General features: G+C 32.7%; 2 protein-coding genes across 4 annotated transcripts; one reads left to right on the top strand and one right to left on the bottom strand.

Moving 5' to 3' along the window:
* The first annotated feature begins 832 nt into the window (after window positions 1–832).
* On the top strand, window positions 833–21,215 carry LOC106074241 (leucine-rich repeat and WD repeat-containing protein 1-like). Its single transcript, XM_056006044.1, has 13 exons — window positions 833–1,073; window positions 5,935–5,984; window positions 6,137–6,251; window positions 6,687–6,793; window positions 7,970–8,042; window positions 8,186–8,308; window positions 8,535–8,607; window positions 10,252–10,416; window positions 11,255–11,337; window positions 12,250–12,399; window positions 13,749–13,858; window positions 15,012–15,065; window positions 18,740–21,215. The coding sequence occupies exons 2-13, from the start codon at window positions 5,937–5,939 to the stop codon at window positions 18,920–18,922; spliced, it is 1,284 nt and encodes a 427-aa protein (XP_055862019.1). The 5' UTR covers window positions 833–1,073; window positions 5,935–5,936; the 3' UTR covers window positions 18,923–21,215.
* LOC106074242 (NAD-dependent protein lipoamidase sirtuin-4, mitochondrial-like) lies at window positions 19,354–25,062 on the bottom strand. Of its 3 annotated transcripts, none has more exons than XM_056006046.1 (4): window positions 24,978–25,062; window positions 22,646–23,337; window positions 21,564–21,707; window positions 19,354–21,444 (listed from the first exon to the last, which is right to left on the bottom strand). In XM_056006046.1, coding segments are annotated over exons 1-4 (996 nt in total). In that variant the 5' UTR covers window positions 24,979–25,062; the 3' UTR covers window positions 19,354–21,285. The 3 variants fall into 3 exon arrangements, with proteins under 3 accessions (XP_055862021.1, XP_013090443.2, XP_013090444.2); XM_013234989.2 differs by having other exon boundaries at window positions 24,882–24,993; XM_013234990.2 differs by having other exon boundaries at window positions 24,895–24,983.
* Between the last annotated feature and the right edge of the window lie 40 nt (window positions 25,063–25,102).

Genomic DNA, 25,102 nt, shown 5'->3' with positions numbered 1-25,102 from the left:
AAAGTTTAGGAATAATGCAAAAGCATTTGGCGGATTTTAAATAGAATGGGCTATTGCTAATTACAAAATTAGATGTAGGCCTAGATCTATATATTTATGCAAATCTATGATATAAAGCAATTTCATATTATGTTAGTTTCCGGCATTGAGATGATGTTTCGAAAATCCTAAATCGAAATAATTCAAGTCTGTTGATTTTAATCATCTTCTGATTTTTCTTTTTACTAGAATCTATTTTACAAAACGCCTTGTTTCAGCTTTTTTTGGAGTTTTTCACATTTTTTTGTGTTGTTTTAGAGATCTCCTTGACCAGTCTTTTCCCTTTGCAACTTCTTGGGTGACTGGGGTGAGGCCAATCCTTGATACACAGCTGCGGTCACAGGTTGGGCATCTGTAATCACCTGGCGCCGTTGCATTTTCACCCTTCTTTCTACTGTTGTGTATGGCATCTGCAGTTCTTCATTGATGCTCGCTCTCCACGTGGATCAATCCAGTGCCATTTTTTTCGTCGCCGTTAGTGTCAATTTTAAAGAGCTTCATGTCGCGTTTGCATACATCCGTATACAGTAAAGGTGGACGACCAGCGGCTCTCTCTATGACAGATTTAGATCATACATCTAGGCATCTATATATATAGACTATAGGTACCAGAATCAAATTAAACTTTCGTATTTTAAGTTTTGACTTCACAAGAAATCTTAAAATAGTAAACACTGATCTAGATATGTTAATGACTAAATCTACGATTTTTGTGTGTGTAATAATTTTTTGTTTGATTTTTACTTCGCAAATAGTAAGCACTGATCTAGATATGTTAACGACTAAATCTACGATTTTTGTGTGTGTAATAATTTTTTGTTTGATGTTTACTTCGCCTACTAGCCTCTAATTTTGACAAAATAGATCTAGATATCTATTATTACTATATTAGATTTAGATCGAGATTTATCTAGATTGATCTTTATGTAGACTTTATTTATCTGTCTTGTATCTGATAAACTACAACAAAATAGGAAAACATTTGAGGTTCAAAGTAACTCACTTCCCTGAGTCTGAGGCTTGACTCGAGCGAGGTAAGCGCATGGGTAGGTATGTGACAATTTTTTTTTTTTTATAAAAAAAAATTGTTGATACCAAACTATTAAAAGCACTCTATCTGAGCTTTCCAATGATATATAAATTATTGTTATAGGACTATCCATGAAAAAAATACATTTTTTTTTTTGATGCGTTTTTGCTTAACATTGAAGTCAATGGACAACATGGGGTTGAATTTTCTGAAAATTTTAATTTATTTTAAATGCGTACCATTTCGCTAATTTTTATCATACAGTTAAAAATAATATATCGAATGAAAGCTTAGGATGTGCTTAATAAGAGAATGCTATTGTTTTATACAATTTCTTTACATAATTTCTTTTTTTCTTACTTTACTTAACATGACATTATTACCTTTAATTTTTGTAATAAAAGTTTATTTTATTTTGTTGAAATCAAATTTTTGATAGTAAATCAGCAAAGAATTAGTTGTAATTAGTTCTCCTTTTCTCAATGATATAAAATTATTTTAAGAGGTCCAATAATTAGAAGAAAATATATTTTTTTGACGTGTTTTCACTTTTAAAATTATTTTTTTAGGAATCTAGATTTTTAAGTTTTAAAGATGTAACTCAGCGTTTCAATTTTTTTAAGTAAAAATTTTTTGTAAATATATATTTATAATACACTCTATTTTTACAAAGCTTGTATCAACTCACTCTGTATGTCTCTCTGGAAAAAAGTTTGAAAATATTTTTTCTCCCATTTCCCTTTGTCAGATCAAGATGAAACTTTGCACAATTATTCATTGAACCTGACACAACATAAATGAATAAAAAAAATTAACCATTAGTTAATTAATAATTTTTGATTAATTATTTTGTTTGAGATGTTATATGGCTAATATGGATTTAATTATTTTAATTCTCTCATTCCGTTTTGATATATTTTTTCTCCCACTTCCTATTTTCGGATCAAGTTGAAATTTTGCATGATTGTTCATAGTTGATGATAATGCACAAATCAATCCAAAAATTAACCAATTAGTTAGTAAATAACTACTACTTAATTAATTAAGTCTTATATGTTAGAAAGGGAGTGAAACCCTTTTCAGAAAAGGCAGAAATTAGCAGTTTTTATCTTAAATACATTTGAGACCAAAAGAGAATCTGCTGCCGAGGACAAGTGCAAAAAAAATCTTAAAAATCTTAACGACCACCGGCAGACAACGGTTATGCTAACTCTGGGTGTGGCAAAATATGTAGGTCACAGCTGAGGCTGCATAGCCACGGCAAATACTGCATTCTTCAATATTCTGCAGTCTCGAAGACAAGCTTTATTATATATGCATAAATGATATATATATGTATATAGTGTGTGTGTGTGCATGTTATATATATATATGTATGTATATATATATATATATATATATATATATATATATATATATATATATATATATATATATATATATATATATACCTAAAAACTTAACTGAAATTTTTTTTTTAATGGGAATATGAGATTAAATTTACTATCACTCTATTTCTTTCTTTTAAAATATGGCATGCTTTTAGATATAATTAATATCTTCTGTAAGTGGATTTTCTATTAAAGATTTTAAAAAAAGTATAGGGGGCTTCCATTATTTAAATCCTGCCCTGAGTGTATGTATGCATGTTGTTAGTTTAAAAGTGTAATAATTATTGGAAAATTATTTAATGTTAAAAGCTCTTTTCTTTACAGTCAAATTTTTTTTTAAAAAAGGACACAGTTAAATAAAGCTATATTTTCTCTATTAAAAAAGGTCATAATATAACTTGTGTGTTAATTAACTTTAAAAAAAAACCTAATGGGTGTTGCATAAAGGTACATTCCTTGTTTCATATATGCTAGGACAAATAAGTACAAATGCTCCTTCTTCAATAGGCCAAGAGCTATTTGAGCATAGAATGGGTTGCCTGAATCAGCCAGGAAAACCAATGACTTGGCAGAGTTCAAGTCATTGATTAATGTCATGACAGATTGACCTTGGGACAGGTGTAGGATGTAATCATCTTTTTTTTTTTTTGAAGTTAATGTCCGTATTTTATGAGATAAGACTGAGAACAATCATTAACAATTCAAGTTTCAATAAGATTTGACTGATTCAATTTGCTGAAAATTATATTTATTTATATTTAAAATGCTAAGGCCAAGGCTAAGTCAGCCTAAGTAGATCTCTCTCTCTAATATATCTATATTAGACGTCTATATATATAATTAATAATATTATAGATCTATATATATATACTCTATGATACTCTATCTTTCTCTTAATATATAGAAATATATTATATAGAATCTACATATCTAAAACTATTTATTAATATATTATATAATGACTAGATATAGAATCTAGTAGCAGAAAAGATTTCAATTAGTAGAACTTTAGAAGAGCGATTGGAAGCTTGTGCTTGTATAGGTCACTTTTATTTACGAGTTTCAGTTAGCTAAGCTGTCTAGGTCTAGTCTAGCTAGATCTAGACTAATAAAGAGTCTAGAAGATAAATCTAGATCTAATTATTGGTCTAAATTAGTAGATATAGATCTACTTTCATATGGAAGGACTAGATCTACTTGAATTTCATTCTAAAGATTAATCCAGTGTAAGAATAAATCACACAACCACAGTTTAAATGTTTCTGTGCATCTTAAGATTTTCAAAATGGCCGCCGTAACTTGGCGGGACTTAGGCTCATTTTCATGACACAGTGGGTTGACAAAAACGCTAATAAAATAATTAGATTAAAGATTGGCTATCTGAAACTTAGCAGAAACCTGCCTAATATGTTTACCAATCATACAAAAAAAAAAAATTTAAGTAACGTAAAAAAATTTTCATACAAAAAATTACCTGGGAATGGTAACAGTACTATATCAACTATATGGCATTAGTAAAAAAAAAACTAAGTAGGTACCTCATACTGACTCTTGGTAATCGTGACTAGATTATGGAATACAACAATGAAATTTGGTACACATACAGAACCATAATGCATCTATTAGAAAAAACTTTCTTTTTTAATTTATATCTTATAGGACAGCTTATATAAGATTTTTAAATGAGGTCGATTTTTAGCTATATTTTGCTAAATACTGAGAGTTTAAAAAAAAAAAAACTGAACAAATAATGTTACTGAATATCTAAGGAACATAAAACCATTCACACCAAGTGCGCATCTTTTATATTAAAAGCATAATCGATTTCAAACCCAAGCCTATGTAAAAAATTATGAAAAAAACGATCTCAACTTTTCATGCCATTTTTTTTATTCGCATTTCCGGGATTCTCCCATACCTAGCATGGGCATGTTAAATGTTTTGTAGACTAGATTCTAGATACATAAGATTTAGATCTAGCAGCAAATCTAGCTATAGTATTGTTACGAATCTCACTATCCAGGCTCTCTGCAAACTGCACCATACATCACCAACTTAAAGAACTTGACAACTCAGGGCTCCAAAGTAACGTAACACTAATACTATTAGTATTTTTTTATTAGTAATAGTAATAGTTGAATAAATCTGAGCCAATAGCCAGTGGCAATTCAATACTTATACTGTACAATTGGCAAAACGTACACTGTACAAATATCTCTCCGATAACACAGCACCGCTGTATCAACTCTTGCACTGGCCTCTACGCCTCATTCCGGGCTTGCACTGGGTTGACTGGGTTCAACAGTTCAGGACTGACTTCACACACTGGGCTCATTGTGTCGGACTCGATCACAGACCAAGATCAAGGCACCATTCGTCTCAACTGTACTTGATAGTACTCCGCACTGAACCGTCATAATGCTCCGTACAGAACCACACTGAACTGTGCTGTAGTCAACCGGACTGTAGTGAACCGAGCTCTGAACCTCCTTTCTGAACTGTCATGTTGACACTCGTCACGGTTGACCACTCTTCTAGCGCTGGCCTGGGGCGATTTGCGTCGGCTGACTACACTCATATCACTACCCCCATCTGTGCCACCACCAGGTCCAGGTTTATAACAGTATAATAGTAGATACTTATATAAGGCACATCGACTTTCGGAACTAGATCTAGGTCAAATTTTTATTTTTTATTTGGTGACAGTTTAACTTACAAAAAAACTGAAAGGAGATTCTTATTCTGCAACAAAACTTTTAACTAAAGTAGGTCAGACTAAAGGACTATAAAAATAGCTGTATAATTCCTTTGAATTACCACTCATAGTCAAAATTTTATTTTAAAATAAATTGGGTCACTTCATCAGTTCATGCTCTTATACTGAACGCAGTTTTTGTGCTTTCTCCTTCAGTGCACACTGAGCACTGTTAGTGAACACCACTATGTAATTGCTAATAAATTATATCTGTGTTAATCAATAATTATTTAGATTGTATTAAAAGAAGTAGATACACTTCTGAAATATGTATATATAGTCTATTGCCCCTCTCTCTCTCTATTGACTATATATATAGGGTGCGTCAAACAAATGTATACACACACTTTGAACTGTCATAGACAATTTATTTCCCATTCTACAATGCTAAATTTCTGTGAGAAAGCAACACTGTTGGATAAATATTATTATTCATCAGATCTACCCTGGTGGCAGTAGCAATCGCCTTAACAGCAAAAGGCCTTTAACTCAAAAAGTTTAAAATTATTTATAGATGGAGGCTGACAATTTATCCAAGGAAATATTGGAACTTGTTTATTTTAAGAAGTTGTTCACCAAGAGATCTTGAGCTAGATAATTATTATTTTACTCATGAAAATAGCTTAGAAAACCTCCACTAATTATAATGAAAGAAAACACTTGCTTAATGTTTATGATGTGACATTCCTGTGTTTAAAAATATTCTCTTTGTCCTCTAGATATGGCCCGCAGAGGGATTAAGCGCAAAGCGCCAGACAGTTATCATCTGGTATGTATACATTTTTTTGTTTGAGTCCATAAATTATAAGCACTAGTTTTTACATAGTGATACCATACTGAATTGTATTAATAGAAGCTTGTGTCTATGGTTAATTTCGTTTTTTTTTTGTTTTTTTTTTTTTTGTTGGTGTTCTTGATTAGCCGAACTTTGGAGACTATACTCCAACAATGTTTCTTCGGTCCCACAACCAGAAAGATTTGGATGAAGAGACAAAAATCTGGAAATGTGCCTTCGAGCCTTCAATAACAAATCCAGGTTAGGACATAACACTCATACATACGCTATTCTTATTGATAAGGAAATCATGTAATCATAGCTAATCTTATTGATAAAGAAATCAGATCAACAAAGCTAATCTTATTGATAAAAAATTAGATCAACATAGCTAATCTTAGTGATAAAAAATTAGATCAACATAGCTAATCTTATTGTTAACGAAATTAGACCCACATAGCTAATCTTAGTGATAAAAAATTTGATCAACATAGCTAATCTTAGTGATAAAAAATTAGATCAACATAGCTAATCTTATTGTTAAAGAAATTAGACCAACATAGCTAATCTTAGTGATAAAGAAATCAGATCAACATAGCTAATCTTATTGATAAGGAAAATATATCTTCATGACTAATCTTATTGATAAGGAAGATATATCATCATGACTAATAATGTTTGTGTCTTCTGTATCAGATGAAACCACTAATCTTTTGGCCACCTGCGGGGGAAAAACAGTCTGCATCATTGATGTCATAACACAGCAAGTCCTAAAACGTTTTCAAGACACAGATAAAAATGAAGTAATATTTCTTGCTTTGTTTTAGTGCTATATATTATTATATATATATATATATATATATATATACACATTGTGAAGTTTAACCCTTGTGCTAAAATGTTCATTTTAAATATTTTGTGTTTAACGTTTAAGCAAAGAGAGGTAATAAAAAAAAATTAACGTTGTACCAAAAAAAGACAATTCAGGACAGCTCCTATAACACTTATAGATCCCAGCCTACGTTAAAATAGAAGAAAATGTACAACTGACACACTGGCCAAAGATAGAGAATGAGCACAAAGGAAAAACTATTTTTCTATCCTAAAGAGATTTTAAAAGAAAATAATAAAGAGAGCATAGTATAACCCAAAAATGGACAAACTCTCAACCCAACTTCAGGAAAAATTATGCATACTACAAGCTATCTTATCAATATCAACAAATAATTTTTTGTTTTTAAAAAAGATTCATCAGAATGAGATGAAATATATATCGGAAGGTAAACATTGAATCTAGCAAACATGCCCTTGTGGAGTATCTACAGAGAATGCTTAACACATCCTTCAAAACTGAATTTACTTTACCAAGAGTCCAGAACAAGATACTGTCCCAAAACACTCTTCTAATAAACTTGTGTGGTGAGCTGTCTGATATAGTATCCACTGTGCAGATATCTCCTTAAATATTAAAAAAACGTGATAATAAGAACACAGAAGAAAAAAAAAAGAAAAAAAAAATCTCTAAAAACACTCAGTTCCCCTGCTAGGACTTATTCACTCTAAAAACACTCAGTTCCCCTGCTAGGACTTATTCACTCTAAAAACACTCAGTTCCCCTGCTAGGACTTATTCACTCTAAAAACACTCAGTTCCCCTGCTAGGACTTATTCACTCTAAAAACACTCAGTTCCCCTGCTAGGACTTATTCACTTATCAGCACTTTCTTTCAACACATTTTCAAATAAAAAGAGTAGTCACTAAGCTTTACGTTTGGAAGGAGACCTGGTAAGATTCAGGTAACCATTATACAGCATTAGTCGGCTAGTGTAAACATTGCATACTATTGCAATAGTTGAGTTAAAGGTATCGGTACAGGGATCTTTAGTTATCTGTTATAGTATTTTACTTATAGATAGCATTCAACTATATCTGTTTTATTTGATTAATTTTCATTTAATAAAGTGAATTTAATATTTCAGAATTTTTACACATTAGCATGGACTACCATTGAGGTTCCAGGCAATAAGAAGATAAATGTCCTTGCTGTTGCTGGTAGGCCCTTAATCTTTTTTTTTTTTTACCTGCCCTTTATAGGGGAAAACGTTACTGTGTATGTGTTTTCTGTCTGTCACATTTGAAACTTGAAAACTAAAATCACTATTTTATTGTTTTTTTTTGTTGTTGTTTTTTTACAGGGGAAGGCGCTGCTATCAAATTAATTTACCCAAATCATCTTCTGATGTACGCCACCATTCGTGGACACAAGAAATACATCAGTTGCTTACTGTTTCATCCCACGCTGACTCGACTCTTGTTTAGTAAGTTGGCATGTCTCTGTTCACTCGCACTTTCAACTTTATGGATAGTCCAAAAAATTTTGTGCCTTTGTGTGATTTTTTTTACACTTACAAAATTATTTTCTGTTTCTGATAGATAGCACAACTTTGAATGATCTATTTTACAGCCTTTGTTTTTCTGACAAATGATAAGATTTTGAAAGATATATTTTAATATAATGCGTGTGTGTTTTATCTATTTCTCAAGGTGGCAGTAGGGATGGTTTTGTCTATCTCTGGGACATTGGAGTTCCAGACAAAGCTCCTAACAACCAATATGTGTGAGTATGCAAAGCCCTTTTATTTCCTTGTAGTTTATTAAAAAAATAGTTTCATAAAAGAGATTCGACTTAAAAATGCTATTCTTTTTAACAAATATTTATGTATGGATTTTCGACTATTTTCACTGCTGTGAATGCAGTTGATGTGATAGTCGTTTTAAGGTTTGGTTATCAGCAAGGTATTGTCTCCTCCATGTTCTTAAATGAACAACCCTGATGAAAATAATAAATAGTTTTGTCTGAAATAACAAAGACACTTTTGGCCTTCATGGCTCAATAACATAGTAAGGTTTGGTTATCAGCAAGGTATTGTCTCCTCCATGTTCTTAAATGAACAACCCTGATGAAAATAATACATAGGTTTGTCTGAAATAACAAAGACACTTTTGGCCTTCATGGCTCAATAACATAGTAAGGTTTGGTTATCAGCAAGGTATTGTCTCCTCCATGTTCTTAAATGAACAACCCTGATGAAAATAATACATAGGTTTGTCTGAAATAACAAAGACACTTTTGGCCTTCATGGCTCAATAACATAGTAAGGTTTGGTTATCAGCAAGGTATTGTCTCCTCCATGTTCTTAAATGAACAACCCTGATGAAAATAATACATAGGTTTGTCTGAAATAACAAAGACACTTTTGGCCTTCATGGCTCAATAACATAGTAAGGTTTGGTTATCAGCAAGGTATTGTCTCCTCCATGTTCTTAAATGAACAACCCTGATGAAAATAATAAATAGTTTTGTCTGAAATAACAAAGACACTTTTGGCCTTCATGGCTCAATAACATAGTAAGGTTTGGTTATCAGCAAGGTATTGTCTCCTCCATGTTCTTAAATGAACAACCCTGATGAAAATAATAAATAGTTTTGTCTGAAATAACAAAGACACTTTTGGCCTTCATGGCTCAATAACATAGTAACATTTTGGGGGGTGAGTCTAGTTTTAACAAGTGTCTAAATACACATTTCAAACCAGAGGGAAAAGATATAGCAAGAGTGCTCATCACACAGGTCTGCTAGACTAGGGCTTTGGTATTGGTAGTCGGCAAGGTATTGTCCCACGCTCTTTCTGCAGCCGTGACATGGTTCCTATTGCCTTGATTATCCTGTCATTCATATCTTTATCTAGTAGCACATTATTGGAAATGATGAAGCCAAGATAGCAAAATGGTCAACTATTTCCAGTGATTTGTTAATAATGGTCATGTGGAGTGCATGATTTATACAATAGATGGGAATGTTTGATCCATTCAATAACTAAACTTATTGAAATAATTTCAATCAGGATTTGTCATTCTTGAATAAAAATGTGGTATGTTGAAAAGTATTTAAATATTGATAACATTAATATTATCAGTTCAAATCTGTTTCTCATGATTATTTTATAATTAACAGACAGATTATCTTTTTCATTGTTCTCATCAATATTGGAGGGCTCAGATAACTATACTAATTTTTTAAATTAGCAGCACAGTTTCTGATCAGATTCTGCTGTGTCCTTTCCACAGGCAAATGATTTTGTCTTGGTGGAGACACTTTTTTTTTTAATACACAATATATGATTTTCTTTGTCTACATATATAAAGGTATATTGATAAACTGTAATTTTACATGTTTGTGTTTCATCCTCTCCATCCACAGACCCTTGTTGAAAATCAGTCTGCAGGACACAGTGGGGGATGCCCTTAACTTAATTTTCAGTGAGCAGTCACAGCTGCTGATTGCCGGCGCAGAGAGAGGATGTGTTGGCTGGGTTGTATCAGATTGCCATACACTGATTCCAACACGAAGGGCTCGAGTCATAGAGTAATCACAAACCTTTATACATAGATTTAGTTCGACATTTGATTTGTTCCAAATGTATCTTCTAAATGCCTTCTAGAAAACAATGCTACTGCTAACATCCAAATGAACTACGCAAGTAGCCAGTGTGTTGAAGTTAGTTTTTCTCTAATTATAATATAAACCTCTCATCTGTCTAATGCATAAGGAAAGGAGTCTGAATAATAACAAGTACGATTAAGGGAAAAATTATCAATTAATGGAAACAATATTCTCTGCCATAATTTAACCCAGAAAATACTGTTTACTTGGCCAGAAACTCAATAATGATAATAATACAATAATGATAATTTACAGTGCATCACTAGCTTTATTACAATAATGATACATTACAGTGCATCAATAGCTTTATTACAATAATGATACATTACAGTACATCAGTATCTTTATTACAATAATGATACCTTACAGAGCATCAGTACCTTTATTACAATAATGATACCTTACAGTGCATCAATATCTTTATTACAATAATGATACAGTACATCAATATCTTTATTACAATAATGATACGTTACAGTGCATCAGTATCTTTATTACAATAATGATACATTACAGTACATCAATATCTTTATGCCCCTAGTTAACTGTATTTTATTTTGGGCTCTGATCAATATCTTTATGCCCCTGGTTAACTATTTTATTTTGGGCTCTGATTTCAACCACAACTGACAATTTTGAGTTATATGTGTTTTTTTGTTGTTGTTTTTTTGCTACAATTTGTTAAGAATTGTATAGACTTAATTTTACTTTAAACAATTTTAATCTGTGAAACCTAATTAGTGATTCTCTTCTGTTTCAGAAAACCAGATATAGTCTTTCAGCATCCTAAATCTAAGACTCTAACTATAGATGGTTTGATCAATTTACCTAATGACAGGATAGGTAAGTGCCAGAACTGAATCTAATGCTTTTTTATTAGTAGATGTCTTAGTGCTATTTTCTCACTTCCTTCCTTGATAGTAAGATAAGATTTTATTGGTTCAAACAAACGGAAATTCAGTTTACAATTGACCACCTCAGCATTACTACTATAACAACACAAACACGAACAACATTCACATACCTAACATAGACACACACACACACACTAACAGCGCTTTATGAATTAGACTTCTATGTACGTTAAAATTGCAGTGGATTCTGTTACACTTTTTGAAATAAAAAGATATGTTTGTTATTATTTAGAAAATGTTACTTTTTAAAATCATAAGTAAAGTTTCCCCTTTCAGACTTTGCGACCTATAGGGCAGATGATGTAAAGGTCATCTGTTTCTGTGGCCCACAGTTAACAAGGGTGTCATGTGGCCAGCACAAAGACCAACCGCATCTACTTTCCCCAACTAAAGTACCCATTAGAGCTGGGTGGACTCAGAGGTGCCCTAAGGATACCAAAATTAAAAATCCCAACCATCACAAGGATTTAAACCCAGACACCCCCCCTTTTTTTTTTTTTGCCACCACATACTGTCTTGCTACCACTACTGTACATGACTTACCAACTTCTTCAACTAAAACTCTTCAACTAATTAAAACTCTCTATCTCTCATTCGCTCTGACTTCTGGTTATACCTAACTTGTCTTCAGTATTTACATTTTGATGCTCTGATTTACTTTACTTCATTCACTTCAAGTACAATAAATTTCAATCAGTTTTAAACCTTTTGGCCTGTCACAGTTTGGTTGTTGGTTTTAGAATTCATTGAAATGGAGAGCTTGAATTTCATGTTTTATTTAAATAGTAAGTGGCACTCCTAATATTAAACCTTTTTTTTTTTTATTTCTTTACTTTTGCAGCTACAAAACAGGTGGGATCAGGGGAGATCCTCATCTGGGATCTTGCTGACCATGTGGCGAAAGAAAAAAAAGAAGTCACCATCGAGCCGTTGCTGAAGCTTAAATATCCAGTTCACAACGTGAAATACTTAAATCTTGGTTTCAGTAATGGTAAATAATGTTTCCATTTACTCAGAGTGATGTACTGTTTATTTGTTTTATTGTTATATTCTGGTCCACCTTTTGCAAGTAAAATATATACAATTTCTTTCCCTATATAAATATTGCAGAGACATTTGGAATCCTTTCAAAATGACACACAAAATTCTTTTAAAAAGCTTAATTTAACTATATATTGTACTTACTACTGAATAGAAATGTGTGCATATTATTAGATTTGAAAAAAAAAGTAAAGTTCCCCTTTCATACCTTGTGGTCTATAAGGCAGATGATGTAAAGGTCATCTGTTTCTGTGGCCTACAGTTAACAAGGGTGTCATGTGGCCAGCACAAAGACCAACCGCCTTTACTTTTCCCTAACTAATGTCAGGTACCCATTAGAGCTGGGTGGACTCAGAGGCGCCCAAAGATCCCGAAATTAAAAATCACAATCTTCACCAGGATTCGAACCCCAGTCCCCGGTTCGGAAGCCAAGCGCTTTACCGCTGAGCCACCGCGCCTCGCATATTATTAGATTTTTATAGAACTACAAATTTATAAAAAAAATTCATTTCTTTTTCTACTGATATGGGCATACACACTTCAATTCCTTGGATAAACTTTCCTAACAATAATAAATTATTTTGAAACTGTCAAGTGCACTTTTCATTCACATTATTTTAGAGAAGCTTACATTTTTATTTTTTTTTTATCAATTTCATTGTTCCACTTTCATTTAAACATGTACCTACCAGATCATAATGAGGTGTGGGTGGAAAAGATGGCATTACTTTTCATGGCTTTCTGACTCTAGTATACTAAACTTGCCTGTAATACTACTTAGCGTACTAAATATATTTCTAATTATTTCTACTGAAGCTGTGGTGTGTGTGTTGTCAAAGTTATTTCAACTAAAGCTGTGGAGTGTGTTGTCAGTTTTTTCTATTGAAGCTGTGATGTGTGTGTTGTCAAAGTTATTTCTATTTTGAAGCTGTGGTGTGTGTTGTCAAAGTTATTGCTACTGAAGTTGTGGTGTGTGTGTGTTGTCAGTTATTTCTATTGAAGCTCTATGCTATATTTGTATTGACCAAGTTATTTCTACTGAAGCTATATGCTATCTTTATCTTTGTATTGACCAAGTTATTTCTACTGAAGCTATATGCTATCTTTATCTTTGTATTGACCAAGTTATTTCTATTGAAGCTATATTTGTATTGACCAAGATATTTCTACTGAAGCAATATTTGTATTGACCAAGTTATTTCTACTGAAGCAATATTTGTATTGACCAAGTTATTTCTGTTGAAGCTATATTTGTATTGACCAAGTTATTTCTACTGAAGCTGTGTATGTATTGTCCAGGTCTTCTGGGTGTTGGTGATGACCAAGGTAACCTGCTGTTGTATCACATCAAGGAAGTCTTAGAGAAGCAAAGGTCTGAAGATGAAGAAAATGTCTGGGAAGCCTCAAACGTAAGTACTGTTTGTTCATTTTGGGGGTAGATTAAAACAAAAGACGAGGAAACACAAGTGTTAGTATGAATTAGTACAGAACTATAGATTAGACATACTGTTGCCAATAAGTATCATCAGCTATTCGTGGATTTTCGTCATTGGTGTGCTGTGACAGTTCGAGTAACCAAATCCCTTAACTTTTCCATGTCAGCAGTTATTAGAAAGATGTCAAGAGAGAGGCAGGTCCATTCTTTTATGTTGTCCAGCCAGTTTTGTTTTTGGACAACCCTTTCTTAAGCTTTCTCCACTGTACCATGAAGGGTGACTTTTGACAGTGATCCATGTCTTACAATATGACTGAACCAGATCAGTTTTTGTCTCAAGTCAGAGTATTGACTTGTAAAAGTATAAACTGATTTGTCTCCTTTTCAGATACCCAGCATTTTTCTGTAGCATTTACTCTCAAAGGCTTGAATTCTTCTTTCAGCCTCAGCTAAAAAGAACTATAGATTGGACATACTGCCACAAAGAACTATAGAGTGGACATACTGCTACAAAGAACTATAGAGTGGACATACTGCTACAAAGAACTACAGATTGGACATACTGCTACAAAGAACAATAGAGTGGACATACTGCTACAAAGAACTACAGATTGGACATACTGCTACAAAGAACAATAGAGTGGACATACTGCTACAAAGAACTACAGATTGGACATACTGCTACAAAGAACAATAGAGTGGACATACTGCTACAAAGAACTATAGAGTGGACATACTGCTACAAAGAACTATAGATTGGACATACTGCTACAAAAAACTGTAGATTGGACATACTGGTATAAAGAACTATAGATTTGGACATACTGCTACAAAAAACTGTAGATTGGACATACTGGTATAAAGAACTATAGATTTGGACATACTGCTACCAAGAACTGTAGTTATTATTACAGATTGTACAAAATGCTGGATTCATACATTATATAAAATACACACTTCTGTATTCTCACACTATAAAACTATATGTAATACATACTACATTAAATCACACATATATAACTTTTGATTGTACCTGCTGCTAGATTGTAACAATGTATAGTGCCATTTTATGTTTGTTTTTTATTTTCTCATAGTCACAATTAATTTCTTTTGGTTTTTGTTGTCAGGTATTGCAGTGGCCAAACATAGTTAACCGGCAGCCTGGAGAGTCTCAGCGACAGGTAGTCATATTTGCTTGCATTTTTTTAAAGTTGTGTGTAAATGTGTGTGAATGCTTAAAGATGCCTCTTTTATCTAAACATATAAGCAGGGGTGCCACTCATGAGACCAAGTAAACCCTGAATCCCGAATTTCCAAATTTTACAAACCCTTAAATCATAAACCCCAAACTTTACCAACCCTGAAACGTACCGCATATACAATTTAAGCACCAAAATTTTACGAAAGAACAGTAGTAAATTACTACCTAGATCTATATCATAATATGCCCCCCCCCCCCATGTTTTAAATATGTAGTTAGTAAGCCTATCATTATAATAAATAGGGTTTGTGTGTATTTATTGATAAAGCTTGTAATACAAGTTAAGAGGATTTAGTACAATTTTATATTAACAATGTTTGCGCCAACCTCCCACAAACACACAGTTATTTTCAATGATGTTTCTCTCTTAACTCAATGAGTGCGGAGCGTCTATCCCATAGACGTGTCTGTCCGCCCTAAACGCACGGAACGTCTATCCCATAGACGTTCTTACCCTACCTTTGTTTCGTTGCATTTTTAAATTAAAATTTTTAACTAACAACAGTGGAACTATTTTTACTTTATAAAAGAGTTCTTCATCCTTTGTTTACATAGAATGTAAAAAAACGTCACCATGACTACGCTATTCCAAGACACACCCACAATGTTGACTACTGAAGAAACTTTATAATTATTCTAAAATTTATCACAAATAAATAGTAATAATGAAGAATTTGATCTAGATATATAGATTAGATCCAGGTAGGTCTAAATTTAGCGTATTTATATCTATATTATTAGTATTTAGATCTAGATCTAAATCTATTATTGTCCGTAGGTCAGGTGTAGTCTGTAGATCGAGATTGACTAGATCTAAGCTTTTATCTATAGACTTGGGCTCTAGATCTAGTCAATCTAGATATATCTCTAGATCTAAGCTTATGGTAAATAAAAAGAAAGGAAATGGTAGATCTACATCAAATAATCATCCACTGTGGGCATTTTTTCCCCATTTTCTTTTTTTTTTTTTTTTTTTTAGTATTCTTTATCTGTAAAAATCTACAACATCATGGCTATGCTTGTCCAAGACACACCCACAATGTTTACTACTGAAGAAGCTTTATTGTTTTATTTATACTTCTATGAATTGTAATAATGAAGATCTTGATCAAGATTTAGCATAGGATGAAGCAGACTTGGACATTATTAGCATTTAGACTTAGATCTAGTATTGCCTTGCTTAGGCCTTAGCCTTAGACTATAGGGCTAGGTCCTGAATGTAGATCAAGGTTGACTAGATCTATGCTTTTATCTTTACACCTTTGTAGATTCCTATAGAACTAAGCCTAAGATAAATGAAAACAACAGAAATGGCAGATCTAAATCCAATATTCATCCACCATGCTAGGCCTTTTCTTGGTATATTTTCTAGCAATTTTTTTTAGTATTGCTTTTTGGTAAAAATCATCACCATCACAATACTGGTTCAAGTTGCACTCCAAAAGGTTTACTACTAAATAAAAGTAAAGTATAAAACTATTCTAAATCCATAATTTATCACAAAGGAACAGTAATAATGATCTATTAGATGTCTATATCTTAGGTAAAATGAATTAGGATTTTTATTGTCCTTCATCTAGTTAGAGATTTAGGCTTTGATCTCTCGCTAGCCTATGTCTTGCACTGGTCTAGTATTAGAATAAAAGATGTTCTAGGCAAATAAAAAGAAGACAAATCTAGATCTATATCCCATTGATTCAAATGTACATAATATTTGAGTGCATTTGGTTGATAGATTTAGTACTGGTATCTATTGTTATTGGTAGTTATGAAAAGCGCAATAATTTTCACTTTTTTTCAGACTAAAAAAAACAGGTAAAAATAATAATATAATCAATGATTCATCATCTTTTATTGACTGTTTTATCAGATTTCTTTTTGAAAATGCTGTAAATAGTCTAAATATGCTGTTTCAACAGTAATACAAAGAACAAAATCTAAATTTAGGTCTCAAAAGTTCTAAAGTTGGCATCCATTTTTTTTTCTGAGTGTCATATTATTTAGATTATGATTTGTATCTTATATTTAAATAGAAAGATGTTTACATTTTCACATTCTCCATTCATTTACCTTTACTTTGATACCAAATATGTTACTATAGCATTATTGGTACTTAAACAATAAATTTTTGTTTTAGCCATGTTTGGAACATTTTCTTATTTTTTTTTAAAAAGTAGCATTTTTATGAAAAAAAAAACAGCAGTCAAAGAGTTAACATTTATTCCCTGATTATTCCAAAGAAGCAGCCTACTTTAATCTACATTGATCAAACTGATTCCATCAATGTACATGCATGGACCAGTAAATATATTGCAACAAGATCAAATTGAATTGAGATTTAGTTCAGATCTACTCCAAAATGAACATTTAGATTTAGTTTCTAATATTTAAATGTAGACCTAGATGGCTAGAATGTGCTGGACTGCTTGTACATAATAATAATTTGTATAGATCTATACTATTGACCAATAGATCTATTTTTTTCTAGCCTCTAGACTAGAGTCTCTAGGTCTTCAGGTGAACGCAAACTTATTAATTTAATTCTTCAATCATTGATTCTAGTTCTGATCTAAAACGATGTAAATATAGTTATCTAGTCCTTCCTAAATCTAGATCCTACCTCTATAATACTCTAGACCAATTTAGCTAGACATAGGCTAAGGCTCTATATGGAACCTATACAAATATTAAAATATAAAACACGGAAAGAAAAAAAAATCTAATTTCACACACGTGAATTTTTTTTTCTTTCTATTTCTAGATCTAGGACTAGGTACGCGCGTAGATCTAGACTAGACCTCGCTTTAATCTAGACTATATCTATACTAAATACAAGACTTTACAGTCTAGATTGATTATAGAAATAGATCTAGACTCTAGTCTAAATCGAGCCGATTCGAGGCGCGTTCCGTAGATCTAGAAATTCTAGATCTATGCCTCTAGTCTATGGACTATGGAATGTTTACACTTTTAAAAAAAATACTGTACCGGTAAATAAAGCTTAGTGCGCTTGCAAAGTGAAAGTCTCGCGAATTGCGAGATATGAGACTGGTTGATTTTGATTAAAAATGGCAGCTCGAGCGATCGGAACTAGCAAACAAAATTAACGGGGAAAATTATAAGAAATTTCGAAAAAAAATCTAAATCAACTAAACCCCGGATTTTAACAAAATTGTAGAAGGCAAACCCGGAGGGGGAAAAATCGGACCCCTATTCCGGAAAAGTGGCACCCCTGCATATAAGCATCTATGTCATTTACCGTACATATAAACACTTATACTCTTTTAAGATTTTCCAAAAGTGGGTTGTGTAGCATAGGGACGAAAACCGCTTGCCTGCCTGTCAAAGGACCTCCAGTTAAAATCTGGACTTGAGCTGATTTGTGTTTGCTGAGTGCCTTTAAAAGTGCCTAAAGGCAGCACAGAAACCTTCTCCACGGGTCCACAAAAGAGATTTGACAGAGCACATTAAGCATGCTAATAGCATGAAATATGCGCTCTACAAAAGTAATACAAACATTTTTTATATAATTTGTTTGTTTCTTTCTTACAGCACCTTAACGCTTCTGAATTTTTTGTCCTTGCCTTCTTTTAGGATCTTGTAGTGAATACTGTGGCTATAAGCTCTAGCCACGAGTATGTGACTGGCGGCACGGACAACAATCTGGTGTGCATCTGGAAGAGGGACAGCGAGGACGAAGCAGCGGCACTCGACGGACATAAGGGAGAAGAGACCGAGTCCAAAACAACTGAAAAGTTTCATGCGGCCTCTCCTTAACTTGCTTTATCGCCATTCTTTGGCCATTGATTCCTTTTGGTCAAAGGTCACTTTTATACAATCAGAGAAGATCATTTCTTTTGTCTCCTAATTTTTTTTTTTTATTTCTTTGTTTTCCGCCACTGTACATGTTTTGTTCTCTATAGAACTAGTCTGACCTCTCAGCCTCTCTTTTTTGTTCCATTATAGAAATTGTTGTCGACTAAAGCATTTATTTCATGTTTTGGGGAGGTAATCTCTTGTTCGTAATATAAAATGTATGTTATCTTTGAGCGCGGTTCACAGTTTTTAACCATTTGCAATCAATTACTTTTTTTAAACAACCAATCAGAACTTCATTCGGGTTTGTCAAACCTATTCAAGGTCAAATGTTATTTTAATTGGCAGGAAATCAGGGGACTTCCTGCTAAAATTTATTTCAATGAATATAATTTATATATTAGATCAGTGTGACTTAGTCAACAGTGGGATTCACAAATGGGAGTCTGTAATTTTTATCATTTCTATACTATAGATGTAAAGCACTAATGACTTTTCACTTTCAGCAGAATGATGTGGAAGAGTCATTTAATATTTTATTTGATTCCTTTTAACTTTTCTGTAGGGCTCAGATGATTGGTTAAATCTCTAGATGGCCTAACATTTTGTTTTACAAAACGGTAACATTTTTAAAGTTTGTCAAAATCAGAATTATCATTAACCATTCTCTTTGGTTTTAATTTGGCATTATTTAATTGCCAAAAAAAAATATTAATTACCAACAGTCAGTTGTGTAATTTTTTAATTTTTTTTTTGTGTGAATAATTTGGGGTAAAAATGGACTTATGATTTTACTACTGCTTAATTTTAAAGAAGTTGGTGGAAAATGTTTAAAGCAGAGTTTTAGACAAAGCCACCAAATGTATGTATACAAAATTGTGTGTGTAGGTTGTGTAATTTTGAATATGCCTCTTGAAGAGCCTGTTTCTGCTTTGTTTGGTGACCGCATAACAAAGTAAAAAGTTGACTTTTTTTTTATTCTTAAACTTTCCATGTACTACACATGATTGACTGATTGTGTGACAGCTACTTAAAATGTAGTGTAAGCTACATTGCATACTTTAACTCTTTCTCTCCTAACTGACGATACCAGCGTTGATTCCGCCGGAATGTGGTAAATAATTACGGAGAGGAAGAGTTATAAATGTAATAATAATCATCATATTGTTTTAATGTGTTCTATTTTTTTTTTAAGATGAAAAGAAACTAAGTGACTAGTATGTGACCATAGGAAGAGATTATTTGTTAACATTGAAATGTATTGTACTTCATCATGGATATCTCGTATCGGTAGATGAATGAATCGCCGCCGCACATCGTCATCATTGTAAATAGCTTCATTTATGTACATTATTTCAACACCTCTGTGTATAAGTTTAGATTTCATTGCTAATAGGTGTGAGAGCATGAGAAGATTGTTGGGTTTTTTTTTTGTACAATTTCTTTCTGAATATATTGTTACCAGTAGAATGAGGCAAACTGATAGTGGCAATGAAAAAGCCCAGTTAAATTTGTTCCCTAATTAGATGAATGGAATGAAATGGAGTTTTTAATGTAATGAGATAATTATTGATTCTAATTAATTAACTAAACATAATTACTAGCCTGTGTTTGCATTTTATAGTGATTTTTTTTTAAATAAATATTTCAAATAATATTTTTAAAAAAATATGATTTAAATTACCATTCAAGCCTAATAATTCGGAGCATTAGATCATGTTATTGCTCAGAACTTCATTTGATTAGAAAAGATATGAAATCAAAGAGTGTTTTCAAATACTTGGGTCTAATTGTAAGGACAAAAAAACTACAACTTTGTTTCTCTTCACCTGCATTAGAAAGTACAAATTGAATTTATGTCTAAAACATTTTTTATTTGATGAACAACAAGTGTAAACTTCATATTATTTATGAATCTGTATTAACCAATGTAACAAGTATATACAATTTGTCTGGCAAGCTTTAAGTGTTCTATGTGAGCATATGTTACAGTTCTAGGCATTGGTAAGCTGTGAAGTGCCAGTATGAACCATTTCTTGTTTCTTTGTTGAGAATTAATTTTTTTTTTTTCTAAATCACAACATATTTCTAAGACAAGAAATATTTCTATTAGTCCTTTAGTTTGTAGTGTTTATCATTGAACTGATTTCTCATAGAACTAGTTTCTAAATCTAGTTTGAAAGTCTTGGGTATAAATGAAGTTGTTTCTCTAAAACAGATGTAAAAAATGAACAAAATAAAAGACAATACAATTTTTTTTTGTTTCTTTATTATTTGGCATTAATCTAACACTTTATCTACATTTAGTGAGAAAGGGGTGGGATTTATTGAGACTTCTGATCCAATCTCTGCAACACATCACTGCACTTGGCACTAACTTTTATGTCCACAAATTTATCTCCCCTTGTTGGTCCAATATTGATTACTCCAATTTTCATTCCGTGTTCATGGGCTCGGTAAGCAAATCTGTATCCCGAGTACACCTAGAGTGTAAAGTACGAATAAAAATAGACACTTAATGCTTTCATAATTGAAACATAGCCTTAGGGTAACATTCTTAGTGGTACAAGACAGATCTCTGTGTATTCTAGCAATACTTTACTTCTAAAGATGATCCTATAACCAGCATGGCATCAGATTCAAAAAGCTTTTCCAGAACGAAATGCACAGTTTCCTTGGGAACATTATCTCCAAAAAATGTCAGATCTGGTTTCAGAATTCCTTTACACTTAGGGCATTCAGGAACCTAGGAATAGTAAAATAACATTGTCAATTATAGTCAAAAACTAGGCAACATGATGTTATGACCTATGGCAAAATACAGCAGACCTACATATAGGATACAACATAGGGGTACTGTTCTCCTTATCACTACTTTATAAACAATGCAATGACAAAAACACCCATCTGCATATTGTAAAGTTCCCCTTTCAGAACTTGTAGTCTATAGGGCAGATGATGTAAAGGTCATCAGTTTCTGTGGCCTAGGGTTAACGAGGGTATCATGTGGCCAGCACAGCCCCGGTTCGAAAGCCAAACCCTTTACCACTCAGCCACTGTGCCTCCTATATGCATATTGAGAATAAACTTATTTATACATAAGGCACCAACACTTTTGTTAAAAAGATCATCCTAGTTATCTTTGTCAGACCACACTGCCTCCTGATTTCCTGCGCTTTTACATCAGCAGCATACTTTCTTTTCTACATCAATAGCCTTCAACATCTACAAGCCTATTTGTGTTGTCTTTTTCATTTGTAGCTGATGGAGGCTGCATGACCCAAAGTCCTTTTTTTACTTTGGTCCAACAAAGACAATTGTATTCTTTTATAAAGTTGTTCATACCTGCAGCAATACAATCTTTTTACTCATAAGCTATGGAAATGGCAATTAAATATTTTAACTAAAGAAGTGGTAATATGACATATTTAGTTTCATAGGTATATATTTTTAAAAACTTTAGCACTAACCACTCTGGCTTCTGAAATGAGGACTAACCTGAAAACTAAATGCAAGGAAGAATTCTTATTTACATTAGGTTGCAAAGTTAAAAATCACAATCTTCACAAAGAGTCAAACTCTAGCACTTTACCACTCTGCCGCTATGCCTCATGCCTAACTTCATTTAGCATATGTATGTACTGAATTCTAAAATCAATTATTACAGTTAGAAATTTAAGTCACCTTAAAATTTTGAACTTGATTTGAAGTGAGGTCCACATCACCGTCAGGAGCCACACCCATTACATCGGCTGACCAATCCAAGTTGATGTTTGCAATAAGCTCTTGCATAGCATGTCTGGAAAGTTGATATTTGCAAGAAAGGCAGATAACCCGATGAGCACTGCCATGGAGCTCTGTGACCTTTTGAGAGCCTGCCTTATAATGCAAAGCGTCAACATTCTGGGTAACTAGCCAATGAATTAGTCCTTTTCTTTCCCAGTTGCTGAGAATGTAATGAGATTGGTTGGGCTGAAATGACGAAAACTGTGGCCAACCAATGTAGTTCCTTGCCCAGTATCTTTGACGACTGGCGGCATTTTTGAGGAAGTCAGCATACTGTATGGGCCTACTAGTACTGGTGGCATAACGTCCTACACCTTCTGATCGATAATCAGGAATTCCACTTTCTGTTGATACACCTGCTCCGGTTAGAATAAATAATTTTGGATGTTCTAATATAAAATCTTGCAACTGTAGAAATTGAGATTCATCTACTTCTTTGTAAGTAGGGACATATTTAGAGCTAGGTTCTAATGATCCTGCTGTCCATGCTGAGGCACTGTGGTGATACCCATTTTTACTGGTGATACTTTTCAAACAGGTTTTAAAAACAAGTTTGTTTTTGATGAGGTCATTTATCAAACTGTTTTTCACTGAAATGTTGTTGTTGTTTTTTTATCATGAAAAAATAGTTAACATTGCTTCCAATTCAAAGCCATTTTTTTTTTCTAAATCTGAGATTAATATAAATTCTATATCTATTAAAGTATTAGTTACCGTCTACAGCTAAATGTGGAAGCAGGTATGATTAGGTTTCAATTTGTGTCGTGATGGTAAATACTAATGAATAATCATGTTTTGTACTATTTATTTGCATATTTATTAGGACAGCACTTGGTTGCATGCGGCCTCAGAACGAGACAGCTGGGGGTCACTTACAAAGGTAGCAGGATACATATTTGACACCAAAAGAAAATCCACTGCAGAGGACAGACATAGATGGCAAAAAGAAAATCTTAATCTGCCCCCAGAGGACTATGGTTATGCTTGCCTTGAATGTGGAAAAAATATGTAGATGGGGCTGCATAGCAACGGGAAATACTGCATTCCTCATTAATCTTCGGACTCGAAGACAAGCTTCATTATTAAGACAGCATTACGCCATTAGCATGCAATGTCCAAGTCATGTAGATAAATAAATTATATGTAATTGTGTGAAAGTGAAAAGATTAATATGGCTAAATAGCAAAGAAAAAAAAATTATCAATATGCTGAATGAGCTTTAAATTCTGTTTTATTAAAGTGAAATATAATGTATGATTTTCAATAAGAATTATTAGTTTTAGTTTACATTCGAAAGCTGAACTGGTTTGGTCATATTGTTAGACATGAGTTACTGTCAAGACAAAAGTTTTTCTTCAAGGTACAGTGGAGGGTTGACCAAAAAAAAAAGCTGTATTAGGTAAAAAAGTGAAATCCTACTTAGAACAGCTGATGACCAAGAAAAACTGTCCTGTACCGCTATGACTAAAGTCAAGGGACAGAAATATTAGAGATGAGATACCTATATATATATATTTCATAACCCCTAACCCTAAACATAAAAAAAATGGGTTTAATGTTATTTCCACTTCCACATAAAGAGTAGGTTAAAAAGTAAAGTATATTTTGTGTAATCAGTGAACCATTTAAAAATGATTTATCATGTACCAGATGTCACTCAATGATTTAAATTGTTTTCCCATTTACAGTAATCTTACTGGCAAAAATGCCATGGGGATTTAATATGACTGTGTGGCTGTCATTGTAAGCATGTCTGCTTTTCCCCTTTAGTTTTGCAAGGCATAATTCAGTATGAGCCTCACTGGCCTCAGATTTTATCTTCTTAGCTTATAATTTTATATATTACAGACGTTTCTTCAAAAAAGAAGACAGTTTCGTCATATCCATTTCATGTGTCAATCTAGTTATGCAGATAATGATCTTATTAATCTTAATCAATGACAAACTCTTCTACGGCTTTTAAGATTTAGATCTCTAAACTGTCTAAAGACTAAGTCAGTCTAAGTCCTAAGTCGTTGGTTTTCCTGGCTGATTCGGGCAGCCCATTACATTTTCTAATAAACTTAATAAAGTTATTATAAAGTCTAAGTCTAATGGCATTAGGCGTGACTAGGGCACCAACTATTAGTATTACTTGTTATTATTACTATTAATCCTTATAGTGTTCTATTTTTTTTTTAAATCGAGTCTAGACTATGACTTGACAATGTTTATGTTATGCAATGTTTACTTTTTTTCTTTCTTTTTTTGACCTAGATTAGATCACAGATCTATATAGATCTTTATCACAGACCTATATATATTTTTAATCACTTTGCCATAGTCATAGCAGTACAAAACAGATATCAACGGGAA

Source organism: Biomphalaria glabrata, chromosome 12 (genome assembly GCF_947242115.1).
Source record: "Biomphalaria glabrata chromosome 12, xgBioGlab47.1, whole genome shotgun sequence".
Classification (NCBI taxonomy): domain Eukaryota; kingdom Metazoa; phylum Mollusca; class Gastropoda; family Planorbidae; genus Biomphalaria; species Biomphalaria glabrata.
This window is presented reverse-complemented; position numbering and strand designations above follow the sequence as displayed.